The 18,959-nt window shown below is 40.0% G+C and overlaps 1 protein-coding gene across 1 annotated transcript in view; it reads left to right on the top strand.

The window, feature by feature from the left end:
- The window catches only part of snx33 (sorting nexin 33), a 29,442-nt gene extending 13,965 nt beyond the window's left edge, over positions 1-15,477 (top strand). Inside the window, exon 2 of the mRNA XM_014970840.2 lies at positions 13,596-15,477. Coding sequence (XP_014826326.1) covers positions 13,596-13,849 — 254 coding nt within the window. The 3' untranslated portion in view covers positions 13,850-15,477. The remainder of the gene's footprint in view (positions 1-13,595) is intronic.
- The last annotated feature ends 3,482 nt before the right edge of the window (positions 15,478-18,959 follow it).

The following is an 18,959-nucleotide window of genomic DNA, read 5'->3' as shown; positions in this document are numbered from 1 at the left end:
AGGTACAAATTGGAGTGTGTCAGGTTCTAATCCTGAATAATGTAATTCCCATTTCATTCCATACAGCTATCTAAAAAACAGACATTGCCCTGTGGTTTAAAAAGAAAAGCAGTTGGGGTGCTGTGGTAGCACAGGGGCTAAGCACAACCCCCACGAGGAGGCCTTAGTCCTCGATGTCGCAGGTTCAATTCCCAGCCAGCTGACCTTTGCTGCATGTTTTCCCTCTCTCTCTCTTTTACTACTTTCCTGTCCTGTCTTAGCATATCCAACTAAAGGCCTCAACAGCCAAAAAACCTTTAAATAATAAGAACAAAAGCAGCTTATAAGTCCCACGATAGAAACGGAGAGACCTTATCTCCCTTGCCTTGGTTCCTGCAGGCAAGGAGTCATTGTTTGCCTCCAAGTGACCCGTGTGCAGCCTTTGAAGCGGCGACTCTTGCGAGTTATCGAGTGCAATCATTGGGGTCAGACTGGCTGTCTGTTTGCACACTGGACATGTGACCTGCTATCCGGGGCAGTGAAAGCAGAAGCTCTTTATCAGACATCTGAACTCTTCCTGCTGCGACGAGCAGAAAAACGGACAAATTTAGCAACTCTGTTGGGAAACAGTTATATTTAACGAGGTTGGCGCAGTTTGGCTGCTGTGGATGCAAAAAGATTAAAAGAAAACGATAAATTTCGTTTGGTTCTGTTTTTATTTGCAGCTCTGCAGGGAAAGTCTGGCAAGGCGTTAAGCCGATGCATAATTAAAGACAGCAGCTTTGAGTGCCAGGTTACAGATGCTGTTACCACGGCGATGTGCCTCGTGATGGCCTGTTAATGTACATGTCGCCTCTGCAACTGCACATGCAGAATGTACAGACACTGCTATAAATCGTCATCAGTTTGATACCAGCAAAGAGATTGAAGCCACAGTTTGCCACTTTTATAACAAATATTTCTTTACATATTTTTTGAAACTGTCACTATGTTGTGACAGTTTAGCATGAGATGGATAATCTGTGAAAAAAAATTAACCTCAGTTCTCCCAGTGCTAACCAGAAACAATCAATCACATCCAGGAGGCGGGTCTTAGCGCTGTCAATCATGTTTGTGTACTCTGCTATGCTAGAGCTTCTCCATCATCAGCATTTGTAGATGCTAAGGCTAGTTAGCATAGCCACCAATAATGGTTTTAGTGGAACTGTGTCTTGTTTGTCCATTAGCACGTCTAACAGTGCGTACAGGAGCATGATTGACAGCACTAAGATCCTCCTTCTGACTCTCATTGGTTGTTTTCTGCTTTTTTGAAGACCGCTATAGTAAATGCTGGAGGAGCTTGATTTGTTTTTCACAGATTATGTCTCATGTTAGACTGTCACGAAATGGTGACAGTTTTAACAAATATGTAAAAAAAAAAAAAAAAAAAAATTTTTAGTGAAGGTTACATACTGCAGCTTTAATGACAGTGGAGTGATGCTGTCAGCCCAGTGCTTTGCTGCATGTTACATTTTGCTAAACAGTCTGACGCCGCTGCTGGGTGGACTAACCCGAACACTTCCTGCATGGAGCGGGCCTTCTCCCTACTTGTAAAGTAAAAGCTGACTGAAATGCACACCGTCAAACAGGTTTGTCAACAGAACAGAGCGCTGTTGGCTTGATTTGTTGTTCATGCTCTGATCAGAGTGTGGCTGCATCGTATGTTTGTGCGGTGTGTTCAGAGTGTGGCCTTAGAGCCACTGGCAACCTCCCCACTGTTTTGTGTGGCTCCCCCGACTGATTTTCTAACAGTGGAAAATGTTAGATGTAACACAAAGTGTCTGTTTAATAACCGTGCTTTTTGCATCCTCTTTAAATCCATAGTGAATTGCGACTTTTACTCGAAAGCAGACTTTGGTGAACCCAAATCTGCTTTTGGTTAGTTTATGAAACATGGAAAATGCTTTCGAGTACAAAGTAAGCATTTTCAAAAAAAAAAAAAAGAGTGACCCAAATTCTTTTTCTGAGAATGCTCTTATTCTTCCTATCTTTTATTATTATTATTGGGGGGGAGGGTTCCCCATCAAATCCAAAAGATTTTTTTAATCTGGATGTTTTTCTTATAAACAATATAAAACAATATAAAAAGCACTTTATATATTTTGTTTTTAAAATATGTATTTATTTTTTCACCCTTGAGTATTTTAAAAATATCCAATTTCAACCAACATAAAAAAAAAGTCTTGAAATCACTACTGGACACTGCAAAAATACTAAATCTTACCAAGTATTTATGTCTAGTTTCTAGTCCAAAGCTATTAGTACACTTGAAATGACATAAAATTAACTTTTCATCAAGACGTAGGAGCCTGTTTTTAGTCAATAATTCCCTAACATTGATGAAAAAGTATCAATTCCACTGGCAACTTTGTGTCACTTAGGAACTTTAGCTGTGTTTCGATTACAAATGTGTGCAAAACTTTGTCGATATTCCACTAATATAAAAAAAAAAAACTGTCAACTTTTCAGACCAAAGTAGCTGAATATTTGTCTGATTTTGGTGTCAGGTCTTGTTAAAGATCGGTGATCTGCTGCAGTCGGTTCAGCCCCAGTCAGTAACAGCCCTATGCAGACGCACTAATCAGTCTCTTACTGGCCAATAGCCATTTCTGCTTTACTATCACAAACTCAAAGTCATTTGTGGAAATTAAATGGTAGCATAACATATTCTGCCGGTTTCTTGATAAGATGGAGATTTGAATGCCTTAGAAAATGAGGGAATTACTTGATTCATAGAACATATCCTTCATAGACACTGATCAGGATTTTGATCACTAGCTTGTTCAAAGATTTTTTTGTCCACTTATTGTCACCATGTGGTAGCCTGAAGAAGTATTTCTGTGATCAATCAAAATCATTTTTGCAAGAGGTAACGTCACGCCACGTGTGTAAGACAAGAGTGGGCAGTCACACAGGGCGAGGTTTGAGACAAACCGAATGCAGACATGTCACCATAAACAGCCTTCAGCGTCCTTTATAAGTGATGAACATCATTACCAGGGTTAGCATGGTGAGAATTGCGTGCAGCTGTTCCTGGACAGCAAATAGACCATCACTTTAAATGGGAGATTTCCAACCGACTGCCAACATTTTCAAAGCTAATACTGGGCAACTTTGCTGTAACATATATCAGCTTCCTGAAGCTTCTCTTGTGCTTCTTCACCTTTTATCTCCTGTAATTGATGCCAGTAGCTAAATGAGTCGTCATCACTCAGTACTAACTTCCTCAGCGAAGAGGGTTGTTTTAAAGATATTTAGCTTCCGATCAGATCAGATGACCGTCAATCAAACGCGAAGTTGGCGGATTACTGGTCACCGGCTGAGAGTTTTATGAAACACACAACAAAGTGCGCCAAAGAGCTTGAGGTTGATTAAGGTCGTATTAAGTTTTGATGCATTTAAAGCCTTGAGGAGGAAACAAATCTGTCATTTAAATCATCCTTTACAATAATTATGAAATCTTCCAACAGAGTTTAGACTTCAGGTTTAACAAAACCCCAGAAACAAACAAAAATCAAACCCCTGATTACTTGCTAGCTAAAGCAGTCGTCATAGAAACGCCATCATATTGGTTGCGGTCGCCATTGAAACAGGATATTGAGTAATTTTTCTTCTGTTAAGAGGGATAGACGGAAAGATATTACTCCGATTGACCAAAGATCAGTTATCACAGGAACATTTGCAACTCCTTTAATTATATCTCTGGCGGCCGTTGCAACACTACATAACTTTAGAGACAGGAACATCTGCTCTGTAACAAAAGAGTTGATGTAATGGCTGACAACGTTTCCCTCAGAGGCGATTTGAGGACATCTGAGCTCACAGATCTCTACGAAACAGTGTAGGAATGAGTTTGAGTATTGATAGCTCTTTTGTTTGATGTGAGATGGCATCAAACAATTGATTTTTTTGGGATATATTTGAATCTGGACCAAGTTTGAAAATCAGACTGAAAAAAAATAAAACAAACAAACAAAAAAAATCCCCAGGAGCAACTTGGAAATCCAAAATGTGCTTGAGCAACTTTTGATCTCCCTGCGAAACGAATCCCTTTGGCAGTCAAGAAACTGCCCGGGATAAACACCAGGGTTGTTAGCGATAATGAATTACAATGGATTTGTGATGTGAAGCATATCTGAGCAAATCCCTTCTGGTAAATATCACGACAGCTCTGATGTTTGGCACGTGGAGACGGATTGATCCTGTAGCGTGTGTGTAAATGCAAAGTATACGAAGAAAAAAAACAACCCTGTAACATCTGTTGAACATCTCTGCTCATGACTTTAATTTGGAAGTTAGAGATATGAGCTCCGCAGCTTTTTTGGGTGCTTGTCATATATCTCTGAAGCTCCGGCCATGGTCGACAACGTTGAGGAGGTAAAGTCACTCAAAGTCCACAGGAATGTGGCACGTCAGACTCAATACTTCTGGTCACGTGAAAGCGGCTCTGCTTTCCGTCACAACCGGAAGGCGTTTGTTTTTGTCCGTACTGTTTCACTGTTTGTAGCAGAAATAGCTCTGAAACTGCATCTGTGCTTTATATGTTTATGTCCTCAGCAGCTAAATGATACAACTTTTAGCTTAGTCAGCAGATTTTTGTGTTTCCTCCCTCACCCCCACCCCCAAAGGCTTTTAAGGCCTGCTTCATACTCTGGCAGAGATTGCCGAGTCCTTTTGACCCCAAAGCGCATTCTTGAAGCCTCTTTTTTTTTTCCTCTTTTCTTTTCCCCTTAAGCTTTCCTCTTTCGCTTAATCTCTTTCGCATATGATGATCCATGTACTTCTTGGCTTTTTTTCTCTTCTCTATTACCTGCTGATCTCCTTTCCTCTCACAAAATGTTTCAAAGTTCAAGTTACTGACTAAGGCAATATCTTGTAACAACCTACGTTTATTTATGATGTACTGTTAAGACACAGTACGTCTGTATCTTAACAGAGGTTATTATTTTTTCTCATAAGAGGGAAAAAAAGCAGATCAGTCAAAAGCTGCTGAATAAACTTTGCTTGCTTAGGCACGTTTTGTACTGGCATCTTTTCATACTGAATAAGTTCAGTGAACTTTATTCAGGCGTACTCTGGGTGCATTCACACCAGTTCTATATGGTGCGATTTAATCAAACTCCAATTCCTTTGCCTAGAACGTTTGGTTTGTTTGGGGAGGTGTGACTGTGTAATCAAACTCTTGAAAACGCTGGTCCACCTACAAACCGGATTCCAAAAAAGTTGGGACACTAAACAAATTGTGAATAAAAACTGAATGCAGTGATGTGGAGGTGCCAACATCTAATATTTTATTCACAATAGAACATAAATCACAGATCAAAAGTTTAAACTGAGAGAATGTTTCATTTTAAGGGAAAAATATGTTGTTTCAAAATTTCATGACGTCAACAAATCCCAAAAAAGTTGGGACAAGGCCATTTTTACCACTGTGAGGCATCTCCCCTTCTTCTCACAACACTCAATAGACGTCTGAAGAAAGAGGAGACCAGTTTCTCAAGTTTAGAAATAGGAATGCTCTCCATTCATGTCTAATACAGGCCTCTAACTGTTCAATTGTCTTGGGCCTTCTTTGTCACACCTTCCTCTTTATGATGTGCCAAATGTTCTCTATAGGTGAGAAATCTGGACTGCAGGCTGGCCATTTCAGTACCTGGATCCTTCTACGTAGCCATGATGTTGTGATTGCTGCAGAATGTGGTCTGGCATTATCTTGTTGAAAAATGCAGGGTCTTCCCTGAAAGATGACGACTAGATGGGAGCATATGTTGTTCTAGAGCCTGAACATAGTTCTCTGCATTAATGGTGCCTTTCCAGACATGCAAGCTGCCCAGGCCACAAACTCTCATGCAACCCCATACCATCAGTGATGCAGCTTCTGAACGGAGCATTGATAACAACTTGGGTTATCCTTGTCCTCTCTGGTCCGGATGACATGGCGTCCCAGTGTTCCATAAAGAACTTCAAATTGTGACTCATTTGACCACAGAACAGTTGTCCATTTTGCCTCACTCCATTTTAAATGACTCCTGGCCCAGTGCAAACGGCTGAGCTTGTGGAGCTTGCATAGAAATGGCTTCCTCTTTGCACTGTAGAGTTTCAGCTGGCGGCGGCGGATGGCACGGTGGATTGTGTTCACTGACGATGCTTTCTGCAAGTATTCCTGAGCCCATTCTGTTATTTCCTTGACAGTGGCATTCCTGTTTGAGGTGCAGTGACGTTTAAGGGCCCGGAGATCATCAGCCTCCAATAGAGTTTTACGGCCTTGACCCTTACGCACAGCGATTGTTCCAGATTCTCTGAATCTTTTGATGATGTTATGAATGGTTGATGATGACTTAAAAGTCTTTGCTATTTTACGCTGGGTAACACCATTCTGGTATTGCTGCACTATCTTTCTGCGCAACAATGGTGGAATTGGTGATCCTCTCATCATCTTGGCTTCAGAGAGACACCGACACTCTAAGAAGCTCTTTTTATACCCAATCATGTTGTCAATTGACGTAATTAGTGTTAATTGGTCTTCCAGCTGTTTGTTATATGTTCAATTTCCTTTTTCCAGCCACTTATTGCTACTTGTCCCAACTTTTTTGGGATTTGTAGACACTGTGAAATTTTTAATCAACATATTTTTCCTTTAAAATGTTACATTTACTCAGATTAAACTTTTGATCTGCCATCTATGTTCTATTACGAATAAAATATTGACATTTGCCATCTCCACATCATTGCATTCAGTTTTTATTCACAAGTTGTTTATAAAAACAAATTCTCCCAACAAACAAAGTGTCCCAACTTTTTTGGAATCCAGTTTGTACATGCCTCGGTCTCGGTCTGCTTTTAGCCCGGAAACTGCTCCAAAAGCAGGAAGCAGATCACAGCGCAAGGCATTTTGGGTAAATGCAACCAAAACAAATGTGCGAGTCTAGCGCTTAAGAAATGGTTTGGGGTCTTGGTAAAAGACCCCAAACCGAGGCATGAAAAAGAGAAATCCTATATTTGCTCAAATCTGACGACACTCCATTCATGTTCTTTGTGTCTTCTTTGGAGGTTTTCGTGTCATTTCCTTCGGTGGTTCTTGGTGCAGCATCATCACAGTCGAACAGGTTTTTCAATTAATTTGGACCGTTTGACAAGGTGCAATGACAAGCAAACCGTAGCAGATGAAAGTGTAACAAATGCTTCAATTTTGGTCCCCAATCGAACCGAGTCAGATGTGAAAACACCTCCAGTCATCACTGGGTACATTTTAACCAACCACAATTTGAACTTTTACTTGTCATGTCCTGCTTATACTGGTTTGGATATTGGTTTTCCTGATGGCTGTAGGCAAGAGGAATCTCCAGTAGTAGCAATCTGCATTACAGTGAATCTGAAGAAGTCTCTGATTGAAGATGTTGTATAATCTCCAGAGATGGCTAAGCCTGTGTGAAATGCAGCCTACGTTTCCCAATTGGCCCCTGGTTTGGGTTTAATCTGCTGTGGTCTATCCGCTTCAAGGTTTGACGATGCGTTGTGTTTTCTGAGACTGATGTTGTTGCTTGTGAAAATCTCACAGGTTCCACAGTCGCTGAAATGACTAGACCAGTCCATTGGGCACTAACCACCTTCCCACCTCCAAAGTTAGCTAAACCAAATCTCCTTCCCATTCTGGTGCTCGGTTTGAGCTTCAGAATGTTGTCTTCAACAAATGCGTGGAGTTGCTGCCGTGCAAATTGCCTGACTTGCCATTTTTCTTTTTGCTGCCAATTGAGCCAGTGTACCCAATAAAGTTGCCTGCTAAATTTATCCTCCTGGGTTACAAGTGGAACACCTACCTGCTAATTAAAGACATAGATGGTACCATTACACAAAGCTGTGGCCTGACACGGTTCTTTGTGTGCCCCGGGACTTAGACATACACGTAATGTTGCAAACTGTGAAAGCGTTTAACAAATGGTTTATTTTGAAGCAACTTATTGGAGTTCGTGTGAACGCTGGGAATGTTTGGAGTGTGGCTGACACAAACCTCAGACTAACAGCCGAGAGGAAAACACATTCTTATGAGCGAAAATGCTGGAGGATGCAAAACAAAGCTAACTAACGTTTTAAACAAACACCCTTTTTGAAAATATTAAACTGCAGCTTGATATGTCTTATGGCTGGGAATCTGCTGATGTGTTGCTCAATATTCAGTTAGTGCTTGAGGCTTTTATTTGGCTCCTTTTATTCCAGTTTAAGATCACCCCATGGTCGCCAGGACCTCCATTTGAATGGAGCTGGATTTCAGAAAATCTTGAAGACTTGCATCTGCATCTCCTCCATTAGTTTCATCGTTCCTTTGGACAAGCAAACACAATCAGGACTTTTATCTGTCGATCTCCAGCACGGTTTCCAAGATCTTGCTGGGACATTAGTCCTTTAATCCTGGAATTGTTTTTCAGGTGATAGAAGGCTGATTTTGTAATCATTTTTATGTGACTCTGAAGGTTCAGTTCTGATTTTGCGCCTGATCACTAGCTTCCAGCTGTAAAAGCTGAAGCTGTGTGCTAACTCTTGATCGTTCTTCTTTAGGTCCAAAGAAGTTGCTACATTTTTATGAATATAATTTCTCAACTGCAGTTTAAAAAAAAATCTTCTCGTCAAGTTATTTCACTCATAAACCATTATTAAAAACTGTGTTTAAACTCTTTAAGGAATACATCCAAGATGCCCAGACCAGAGTTAGCGTAAGCTACTTTGAAGCCTGTTCGAATAGTTACCTTGTCAACATGTTTGCTCATAATTAGCTGTTATTTAAACATGTATGATAACATTTCCTCTTTCTTTATAGAACAATTTTGCATTTCAAATATTTCCTCTTATACATAGCTAATAGCAGGGGATTACAGAGAATACATTTTGCGTATTTTTTTTCACAATTTCATGCTAATTTGAACAAAAAGGAAAATGGAAGGGAAAGGGAAATTCTTTATCATATTCAACATGCAGCAAAACTTTGATTTTATTTTGTTTTAGCACATATGTTAACACATTGTTGATCACTTCTGAACAATAACACATTTGAGTTGCATTATGGGCAGGTGAACGCTCCAAGGCCTCAGTTTATTATAAAACTAGCACTTTAGTATCAGGAAATAGAGTTATGATTTCTAAAACCTATTAAGAACAGTCTTATGTGTATTTTTCAGAGCCATATAATGTTAATAATACTGAATTAACTATTGTCTGTGATTATTATTATTAAGTTATGTGTCATGACGTTAAGTCCCCAGGCAGCGGTGACGTACAGGTCAGTCACCGCTGACTACCACGCACGTTTCAGATGTTTCCCAGAATGAACACAACACCTGGTTCAGTTTGATGGGTAAATAACAGGCTTCTTTCTGCAAGCTGCTGAGGGAATCCATTGTTTTGAATCGGGAGCCGGGGAAACGCATCCAGAGCCTGCGGATTGGCATGCGATACCGGCCGGAGAAAACCCCACGTTCTCTAAAAGCAGACCATTTCGTTCTGAAATAAATATGCGCCTCTGTTTTGTCTCGCTTTATTTGCCTTACTTGCGAAGCAACAAAGAACAACATGTTATCAGTTCCCAGCAGTGCTCGACACGGACATCAGCCTTCGCTCTCACAGACACGGACGCACTCAGAGCTCTTTACTTTTACTGGTCAGGAGTGTTTTTTGTGGCAGCAAGCCTCATTTGTACTCCCTTTCAAATCTTTACTTGTGTCCAATGAGAATAACAGTCACTAATCTTACTCAGTCACGTTAGGCCTTTCGATGTTTGAAGTGTACGAGGCCTATTCCCAGATTGGTTTATTTTATATACGCTTATGAGTCACTCTGGTTGCGCAAAATCCAAATGGCTTTTTTCCCCCTCACCCCCTCAAATGGTCTACGCTTTTGTTGTTGTTTTTCTTTTTTGTAACTTATATATTAACACTGTAGAAAATATTCCGTATTAAAAGTCTGTTTCAGTCAACTGGTTCATGCACCACTAAATATTATCTTAAGAGCTGAACATGCCATGTCGTCATTCTTCGGGTATTTCGCCCCCTCGGCTTCTGGGAACTAAAATTGTTGAGCAATTTCAAAATGTAATTTGAAAATGGTAACAGCATGGCGATTATCCACCGGAGCTGTAGCTTCGTTTTTCGCCGACTTTAATTTCTCAAAGTCTTTATTGAGCTCAATGTAATCCACTGAGAACATTTGATTTTTATTATTTTTTTTAAAGAAAACCTAAAGGCTTCTACTTTATGTGCTGTTTGTGTTGGTCTGCCACATAAAAGCTTCATAAAACACACTGATGTCGTCATGTGACAGAGTGTGAAAAAGGCATGTTTGTTTAAGGCATATAAATACTTTTGCAAGGTGCTGTATATACAGCTTACTCTTGGCTAGGAGGAGCTATTTGAAATTTAAAAAAAAAAAATTTTTATGCCCGTTAAGAAATACACATAAGGAAAGAGTGATTTTTATAAACTGGGACAGGAAATCAAATGAAACAGAGCTAAAATCGACACAATTGACCTGAAAGTGGATGTCAGCTACTTTGACTAGTTTGTAGATCTGTAAGGAATCTGATGTCTGAGGAGAAAAATAACGACTCCATTGGAAATCACCCACTGGGGGAATCGGTGGGGGAAAAGCTGTCTGCACCAATGCTAAAGTAAAAGTAAAACCCATCTCAGTATGGGTTGTAGACAAATAACAGGAATTTAAAGGGAACGTTTCATTGCCAGATTTTGTTTTGTTACAAAAGGACAAGCTGCTCTGCTGTGACCTCTGGCCCAGAGAGGACTGTGGGAATCTTGGAAGTCGGTCAGCCATGGGAATGTGATCCTATGCAATCCCAACTATTTTCCTCCCCTCCAACATACTGGAACATCTTTCTTAGTTACCTAAGATTTTTCAGTTTGGTTCTGCTTAGGTTGCATCATTAGCTGCAAGATAAAGCTCCTAAATATGGAGGCTTGTCAGTATTGTCAGGTACGCAACACACGTTTTTACTGCTAGATTCAATAGCAAGACCCCTGATGACATCTCAAAGCGTTCAATCATTGATCATTAGCAGCAGTATTACACACAGATTTGCTTTGAGATGATCTTAGAACATGAAGGGTTAGTGCTTGTTGATGATCTGCCAAGGGACACAGACTGTAGAATCAGTTACTCGGCCCGATCCGCCCAGAGCCAGGACACAATTCATACCGACAATCGGGTCGACTGACTTTGTTTTCCGTGACTTGGATAATAGATCACACAATTTCAAGAAGAAGTTTTCTTCTTTAAATACTTATGTCTGCAATCCATGTGGATTACAATTAATCATATCCACTCCTGCAGTCACCCAATGTCACCTTTAATTGTTGTATTAAATTGGATTACCTTGTTGTATTAAATAATGCTGTAAAACTATGCACATTTTATCAGTGTGTACTGATAAAACCTGCCAAAGCCCTTTTGCTTCAGTTCTGTGCTTTTTGCCTCATCTTGTCTCTCCATCCCGTCTTCCACTGATGGATTTCTAACATCTTGGCAGCACACACCCATAAATCTTTCACACGTTGAACTGTGCAGCAGCTTGTCTGGCTGGGCAAGATAAACAAATCTAGCTACTTTTCACTCCCCTTGATTGTGGATCAGTTATTAATTGGACAATAAGAAGCTGATAACCTTTTCCAGGAAAAAAAAAAGTTTGTTTTGCTTGTTGAAGTCAAAGATTGTGAGATTTTAACTCAAGATTTGCTGAAAGGACACCGACGTTTTACCATCAAGCAGAAACTATCTTCCTCAGACGACATTTAGCTTCAGGGGGAGACGACATCAGGTCATCTTTCTCGCATCATTCTATCTCTATTTTTTTTTCTTTCCAGTCAGGAGTGCTTTTCCTTTATGTTCCCCAGACGTGCTCTCTGCTAAAACTCATTCTCATCTCCTGTGAAAGGCAGAACACACAAATGTAGGTCAACACCACAGACTGCAGTCCACACACACACACACACACACACGCACGCACGCACACACACACACACACACACATCTCCTCCTCCTCTACTGGAACGGTCTGCGAGTGCTGTTCATGCTTTCCCACACTTGTGCCAGGCATTCCACACAAAATGTAGCGTTGCATGACTTCACAGATTCGACTTACGGATGCGAGAGCGACTGGATCGTTTTAAGACGGGGACCTCCACCCCTTCCTCCCCCCGCTCCCGAGTTTATCCAGACCAGACCGCCTCTGCTACCTCTGTAGAGCCCGATTGAGCGAATCTAAATTCAAATGTGTGTTTCCAAATCAGATTATGTGCAACTAGGACAGACTCGCTAATCTGTAAAGCATCGTGGCGACGTGCCACTGGGCTGCCATGTTCTGCTCAAGGAAAGTGACTTCATGGCAGCGTGGGTGGATGTGGTTTGAACTTGTCCTTCCACTGAAACAAGATGTTTGGTATGCAGTTAAACGGGACGAGACGGTGTGCTTGCTGTTCTACCTACAGAAGCGTGGAGGGTTACAGTGTTCGTCTGCATCCGTACAGCTGCAGCACTTGCTCTACCACTGAGCCGTGTTGCTCCACGTAGGCGTTTCTTATTGATTCATAAATGTTCAGCTGCAGCACAAAGTCAGCCTGGTAAAAGCCAGCCCATTGTTCTACGCTTCGCTTCGTCCAGAGCAGGGGCGTCAAACTCGTTTTCATCTTGGCCCAAATGAAATATCAATAAGAAGCTGTTTGTTTCAGCATTCAAAAAGTGTTTCTCAAAATGAAATGATGTTGAACATCTTTTTACACCGATCAGTCCAGACAGGATTTCACGATTGTTTTTGTGTTTTTTTGCAATCAAAATCACAGATTTTGTGGTGCTGACTTAGAAATGTTTGTGAGGAATTTTTACGATATTTGGGCTAATGTGTGATGTTAAATGTGACTTTTTATCAACATCAAGTAAGGCTGAGGCAGCAGTCAAAACAATTGGCCAATTGACCAATTTTTGAGAAATTTGGCCATTTTCTGTTGGCCAATTTTGAGAAAAATTTGCAGTAAAGTCGGAAAAAAAATTTAATTTTGCATGAATTTTCCAGATTTGTGAAAAACTGGAGGGACTTATTGACATAATTTAGAGGTTAGAGGGCCACATTAAAAGCTAAGGAAGGCCAGATTTGGCCCCCGGGCCTTGAGTTTGACACATGTGGTCCAGAGGGTCTGGACTCCAAAACTGATATTCTACACTGGTAAACTTTAGGGGCGACTTGTCTTGCTTCCAAACTTGTCTTGATACCAAGACAAGTTGAACATCGTGGCAACTTGACGGGTTGAACATCATCAGGGGACTTCCACAACCTTGAGTTGTTCAACCTGTTTACATGACAACAGCAGGACGATAGAAAATAGCAAATGCTTTGCTGCGTTTTGTTAGCCTTTGTAGCTGAAACCACAGTTCACACCTGTTTAAATGGACATTTTAAAAAAAAGGATATCATCATAATAATAATGATGTGAAGTAAAATCATCTCAATTCTACTGAACTGACTTGAAAAAGCTCCGCTTGCCAACGTGAAAATGTAATGTTGTGTTTCCTGTGTCTCGATGCAGGCGCCTTCGCCAAGGTGAAGGAGAGCCAGCGGATGAGCGACGAGGGGAAGATGGACCAGGACGAAGCGGACGGGATCAGGAAACGCTGCCGGACTGTGGGCTTCGCCCTCCAAGCAGAAATGAGCCACTTCCATCAGCAGCGAGAGGTGGACTTCAAAGACATGATGCAAGCCTACCTCAGGGAGCAGATAGCCTTTTACCAGCGTGTTGTCCAGCAACTGGAGCGCACCCTGCGCATGTACGACGGCCTTTGAACACTCCAGACTCACTCCACAAGCAAAAACTTCAAGAAGCAAAAAATGAATTTTGACTCTTTTTAAAAAAAATATATATCAGGGTTCTTGGTGTAGATGGAAAAGAAGATCCAGTAGTTACTGAAGCGATGCACAAAGCCAGTCATTAATTCACAAAGAAACGTTTTCAAAAAGACCTACTGTATCTTTTATATCTAAAGTACACTTCAAATAGGCAAAGTCAGTATATTTTATATAATTTAAGTTGTTTATGACAATGAAAATTAAAAGTACAGGTTAGACATCATACACATTCAAAGTAGGGATACACATAAATGAAGCCATAAAGCGGGTCCTGTGCTTTCTTCTTCTTCTTCTTCTTCTTCTCTTAAAGGGATCCATGAATAGTTGTATCAACAGGCTTTTATTTCACAGGGAAAAACAATACAGTAAAAATTTGTATCGTATAGTTTTTTACATCTGCTTAGTTCTTACAAATTTAAATAAAATATTGCCACACGGACGTCGCCATATTGTTTACACCACAATGCGTTCTGGGTAGATGATGTATGCTTGGTCCTACACCGCCAGCTCCCAACGGTAATTTTTGTGCTACAAATAAAGTTGGGTTCTGTTTCAGCTTGAACTGAAGCGCGATTAAATAGAAGGCAACGGAGAAATGATGAGGAAATGAAGATGAGGAGGAAGAGGAGAGAGTTGGCCAAAAAGTTGTTGTTGGCTCTGATTTTGCGTTAGCTCCAGCTAATAGCGTTAGCTCCTGCTCCTCTGCCAGGGATACCGCATGTTAAAAATGGCGACCTCCATATGTGGAAAATATAATAAAGATGTAAAAAAAAAATTGAAGTAATCATAAGTTTTTATATGTTACAAATAACAACTTTTAGGTTAATTAAAAAAATTACAACATATTTTTTTAGCTAACATGCTCCAAGCTAGTCGTGGATCCCTTTAAACAAATCATGGTGACTTCTTCTGGGATCCTTTAAGGCTGTAGCTTAAATAAAATGATTCTAAGCCAAAAAGATGAAAAAAAATCAAACTTAACAGCATTATTTTTTTTACATCGACCGTTAAATGATCTAGATTTTTATTTTATTTTCTGCTCAGTAATGAGGAATGTTACTCTAACTTTGCTGAGAGCACATCCTGCTCAGGTCTTGGCTGCTTTAACTTTCATGTCAGCTGTTGCAAAATCACAAACGCCTCGGCGCGTGTTGGGACTACTACAGTCGATTTTTTCTTTCAGTTTGTGCCTTTAGGGAAACTTTGCTTTTTTAAACATTTTTTATATATTTTGTAAGTTTACCATTTTCTTCTTGTGTACCGCAGGGGGGAATTGTTGGTATGAGCTTAGTGTGTTGGGACAAGTTTGCACATGTCTTTTTCATGGTCGTAGTCGTGGGTTTGTGTTACGTCGTGTGGCTGAAGTCTTAAAATGAGTCAAAAGCTGTGCTTAACTCCCTGCTACATAGCGGAGAAAAACAAATGTATAACTTTATATGTAGCAGCAATTTGAAATTATGTCATGGAAACAGTGTAGAGAGCGAACGGGACACACACTGTCGTATGTGCTGGATGAAAGGAATGGTAGCGCTCTCATGTCTGTACAATAAAGAGATATTACTATAGTTTGTGTGTTTTTTATCTTAAGCTTCTATAATATCATGTTCTTACACATCTGGAAGACCTGCAAAGCTTTTTCTCTATTACAAATAATTATTCTCTGATCTTCTTCAAGCGCCTCATTTACTGACATATTTATTCAGCTGGAATATTTGGTGCCATACATGTGTGGTTCCACGGTTCAAGCTGCGATATAAGTGTTTTATGGCTTATTTAACACATTTAAATGAACTAGTTCATGTTTGCAGTTAATTGTGTGAAATCCAAAAACACTACGACGAAAGTAGAAACAATATCATTTCTGTTTTCTCTTGATTCACTGGGCTTAGCAGCTCAGTTCTGGGAAACGTTTTCCCACATTTTCCTACATAAACGTGGGAAAACTTCCCACGTTTATGTAGGAATGTGTATTTTACGAATGTTTCAACAGTCTTACTTGGGAGCATTTCTGAGGTCAGACAATGATGTTGGACATCATTCAGTCACTTCTGTGAGCGTGCCAGTAAAGTTCTTCCACACCTCCAATTCATGATCGGCCTTCCTTTGTTCATTGATGCGCTGTCATCTTGGAACGGGAACGGGGTCAAAGTTGGGGGTATGAAATGATCCAAAATGTCTTGGTACGCCGAAGCAATGAGAGTTCCTTTCACTGGAACTAACTCCTGAAAGACAACATCACGCTGCCCCCCACAGCAATCTTTACGGTTGACACAATGCCATCAGGTAAGTGCTGGTGCTGGCCCAAACTCACCTATTAGATTGCCAGAGCACATGAATCGTAAATATAGAGGACACTGGTCTAGACTCAAATTGTACTGGATTTTATACACCTGTGGCCATGAATCTGATCTGAACATCTGATAGGTGACCCAGTACTTTTAGAAGTGTATATAATCATCTCAAACCAGTAGGATGCAGCCACATAGGCAGATTCATATTAAAGACGTTCCAATTTGATGATCCTAGTTAGAATACAACACACTTAAACTGATTTTAAAATAGCTAAACTCGTTTTTTGCCTAACATTCTTATATGACAAGAGGAATCTCCTGTCTTCTGTGTCCTTATTTAATTTTAGATGAGACATTGTCTTTCAGCCCAAACAGCTGCAGGGATGGTTGGTTTCAAATTTAAAGAAAGAGTTATAGCATATTTACATGTAGCATCTGCTCCAAATGAGTTCAGTTTCCAACTTCCAACCGCATAACTTGTCAGCTTTAGATGGAGGGTGTTTGTCATAACTGTAATATCACCAAGTGATATTATTAACTTTTGGTTTTTAGAGGTGCAGTTGAAGCAAACGCTTAAATATAGCAATACGCTGCCTCCTGGTTTAATTATGGTTGGGTATTTTGACCTCTGTTCTTGGCACAGATGGCAAAACACATTTTAATTGCTTGGTTTCCTGGTACCAACCAAACATTTGTGCATAGTCTATAAATTTTAATAGAGATTGAGGCCTGGGGCCATTCCAGAGGTTTTGTTGCTAGAACTCCCTAGTTATGTTCAACCTTCAATTGTCCGAGTCAAACTTTAGATGAAAGAAAATGTGCTAGAAAATGTTCGAAAACCACCAATGGTTCAACCGATTGTAAACTGGAACAGGCTAGGAAATCAGTATCACTGTCCACAGTCAGTTACCCAGTTAGCATCAACATGGACTTACAGCGTATTGACCATCGGCTCCAACATTCACACCTTTGAACTGAACTTTGAGCATGGAGAAACATGGAATAAAGTTTTGGTCAAATAAGACAAGGGGTTGAGCTACTGAGGTGATTGAGGACCAAAATTGTAAAATTGGTTAAATATTTCAGTTTCTCTCTCACACAGCACAACCCAAACCCTCTGAATATGTCTTGAGCACAACTTCCTTCTTCACAAAATGTAAAAAAAAGAGAAAAAAGCAAGGATAGCTTCAGGTTTTAGAGGTCTCTTTTGTCTTTGGACGACAGTGTACAAGGGCCACAGTACATAGAAGAAAGTTGTCAATTTCTGCCAAAAAGAAGCTCAGACATTTTCTAGAAAAAAAAAAACAAAAAAACTAATAAACTTAGGAATCTCAATGTTTTTTTCTATAACATTTCAGTGATTCTCAAAAATTCTGATTTTTTTCTGGCAATTTTTTGACATTCCAAACTCAGAAATTTTCTTTCTTCTTCTTCTTTTTGTTTTATATTAATCTAGAATATATATATTTTTAAGGAAATGTATTTGTTTTGTATCTACAATGGCCCTAATACGCCGCAATGATGTATTATTGTTCCCTCTAATGCTACGTAGCGTGTTTGTTTTGAGTGTATTTACCCATAATGCCCTGCGCTGTAGGCCGTTTCCTACTTTTGGAGCACCGCCGCAGGGCGGAGTTCTGCTTCAGCCAAGTCAAGAGCTAGCTTAGCATCAGAGTTTGTTTGCTCGTTCCCACCACCTCAAGCGAAACCGGACTTTCCAGGTAAACTCACTAGAGATGGATAAAGCCTTCGTTAGTCCAGAAATGTTTGTTACATTCCTCTGAAAACACAAAGTTAAATTGAAGTACTGTAAGTACTACGGCGGTGTTTAATGAAGACTTAATTAGTCTTCATTAAGATAAAACAGGGTTTGCTTTCTCAATGGCGTGCTCATGTGTCAAAAAAAATGACAAATTAATTTCACAAGAACATTTAGAAGGGGAAATTAATGTGTTGGTTCCTTCAAAAATGCTAACTATATTCTGTCATTTTATTTTTAAGACATTTGCTTTTCCTGTAAAAAGGAGACAGGGAACAAAGGGGTTGACGTCGCTGCAGTTCGTCCATGTGAGCAAAGAGATTTTCCACCAGACCACTGGCTTTGGTGGTGCAGTTCAATTTTGCTCTCTGGTTTTGTAATTGTATCTGCTCCTCTCTGAGGAAAATGTGAAGAGAGCATTGAGAGAGAGAGAGAGAGAGAAAAAAAAACATTCCACAAAGAAGCTATCATGGACACCAAACACCATGTCTGAATATGTGCAAACTAAAAAGCCAGAATCCATTTGAAGGCTGTACTAACGCTGCATGAGACGCAAAGAGGTGTGACTTTGGGAGCCACATGCCTCTCAGGCGGTTTTGAAGTAATGGATGGTGGTTTTAATATAGTCAGAAATGTCAGCCGTATTCTTACTATGCTTCTTTTTACTTTTACTTAAGTTATTTTATTATGAAGTACTGCTACTGTTACTTGAGTAAAGTGTATGTCTCCTCTACTCACTGTGAGTGACTTCAAACAAACTTTGTTTCACCAAAAGTTCACCTGCAGTTTTTGTTAAAAGTTTAATAAGATTTAAATTAGAAGGGCAGTTTTACATAAAATGACTTGTTTGAGCTTTACATTATGCTACAATGTTATTCTCGTCAAAAACATACCTGGAGTAGAGTCTTGATTCTTTTATGCATGTTTGCAAAATTCTTTAATCTCCCTTGGCAACCATTCAGCTGTGCAAAACTCCTTGATGGACCTAGCCCCACCT

The sequence above is a fragment of the Poecilia mexicana genome, unplaced genomic scaffold (genome assembly GCF_051168715.1).
Source record: "Poecilia mexicana isolate PSO_F unplaced genomic scaffold, ASM5116871v1 scaffold_6, whole genome shotgun sequence".
In the NCBI taxonomy this organism is placed as follows: Eukaryota; Metazoa; Chordata; class Actinopteri; order Cyprinodontiformes; family Poeciliidae; genus Poecilia; species Poecilia mexicana.
The sequence above is the reverse complement of the archived record's forward strand: the minus strand, read 5'-3'. Positions and strand labels throughout refer to the sequence as shown.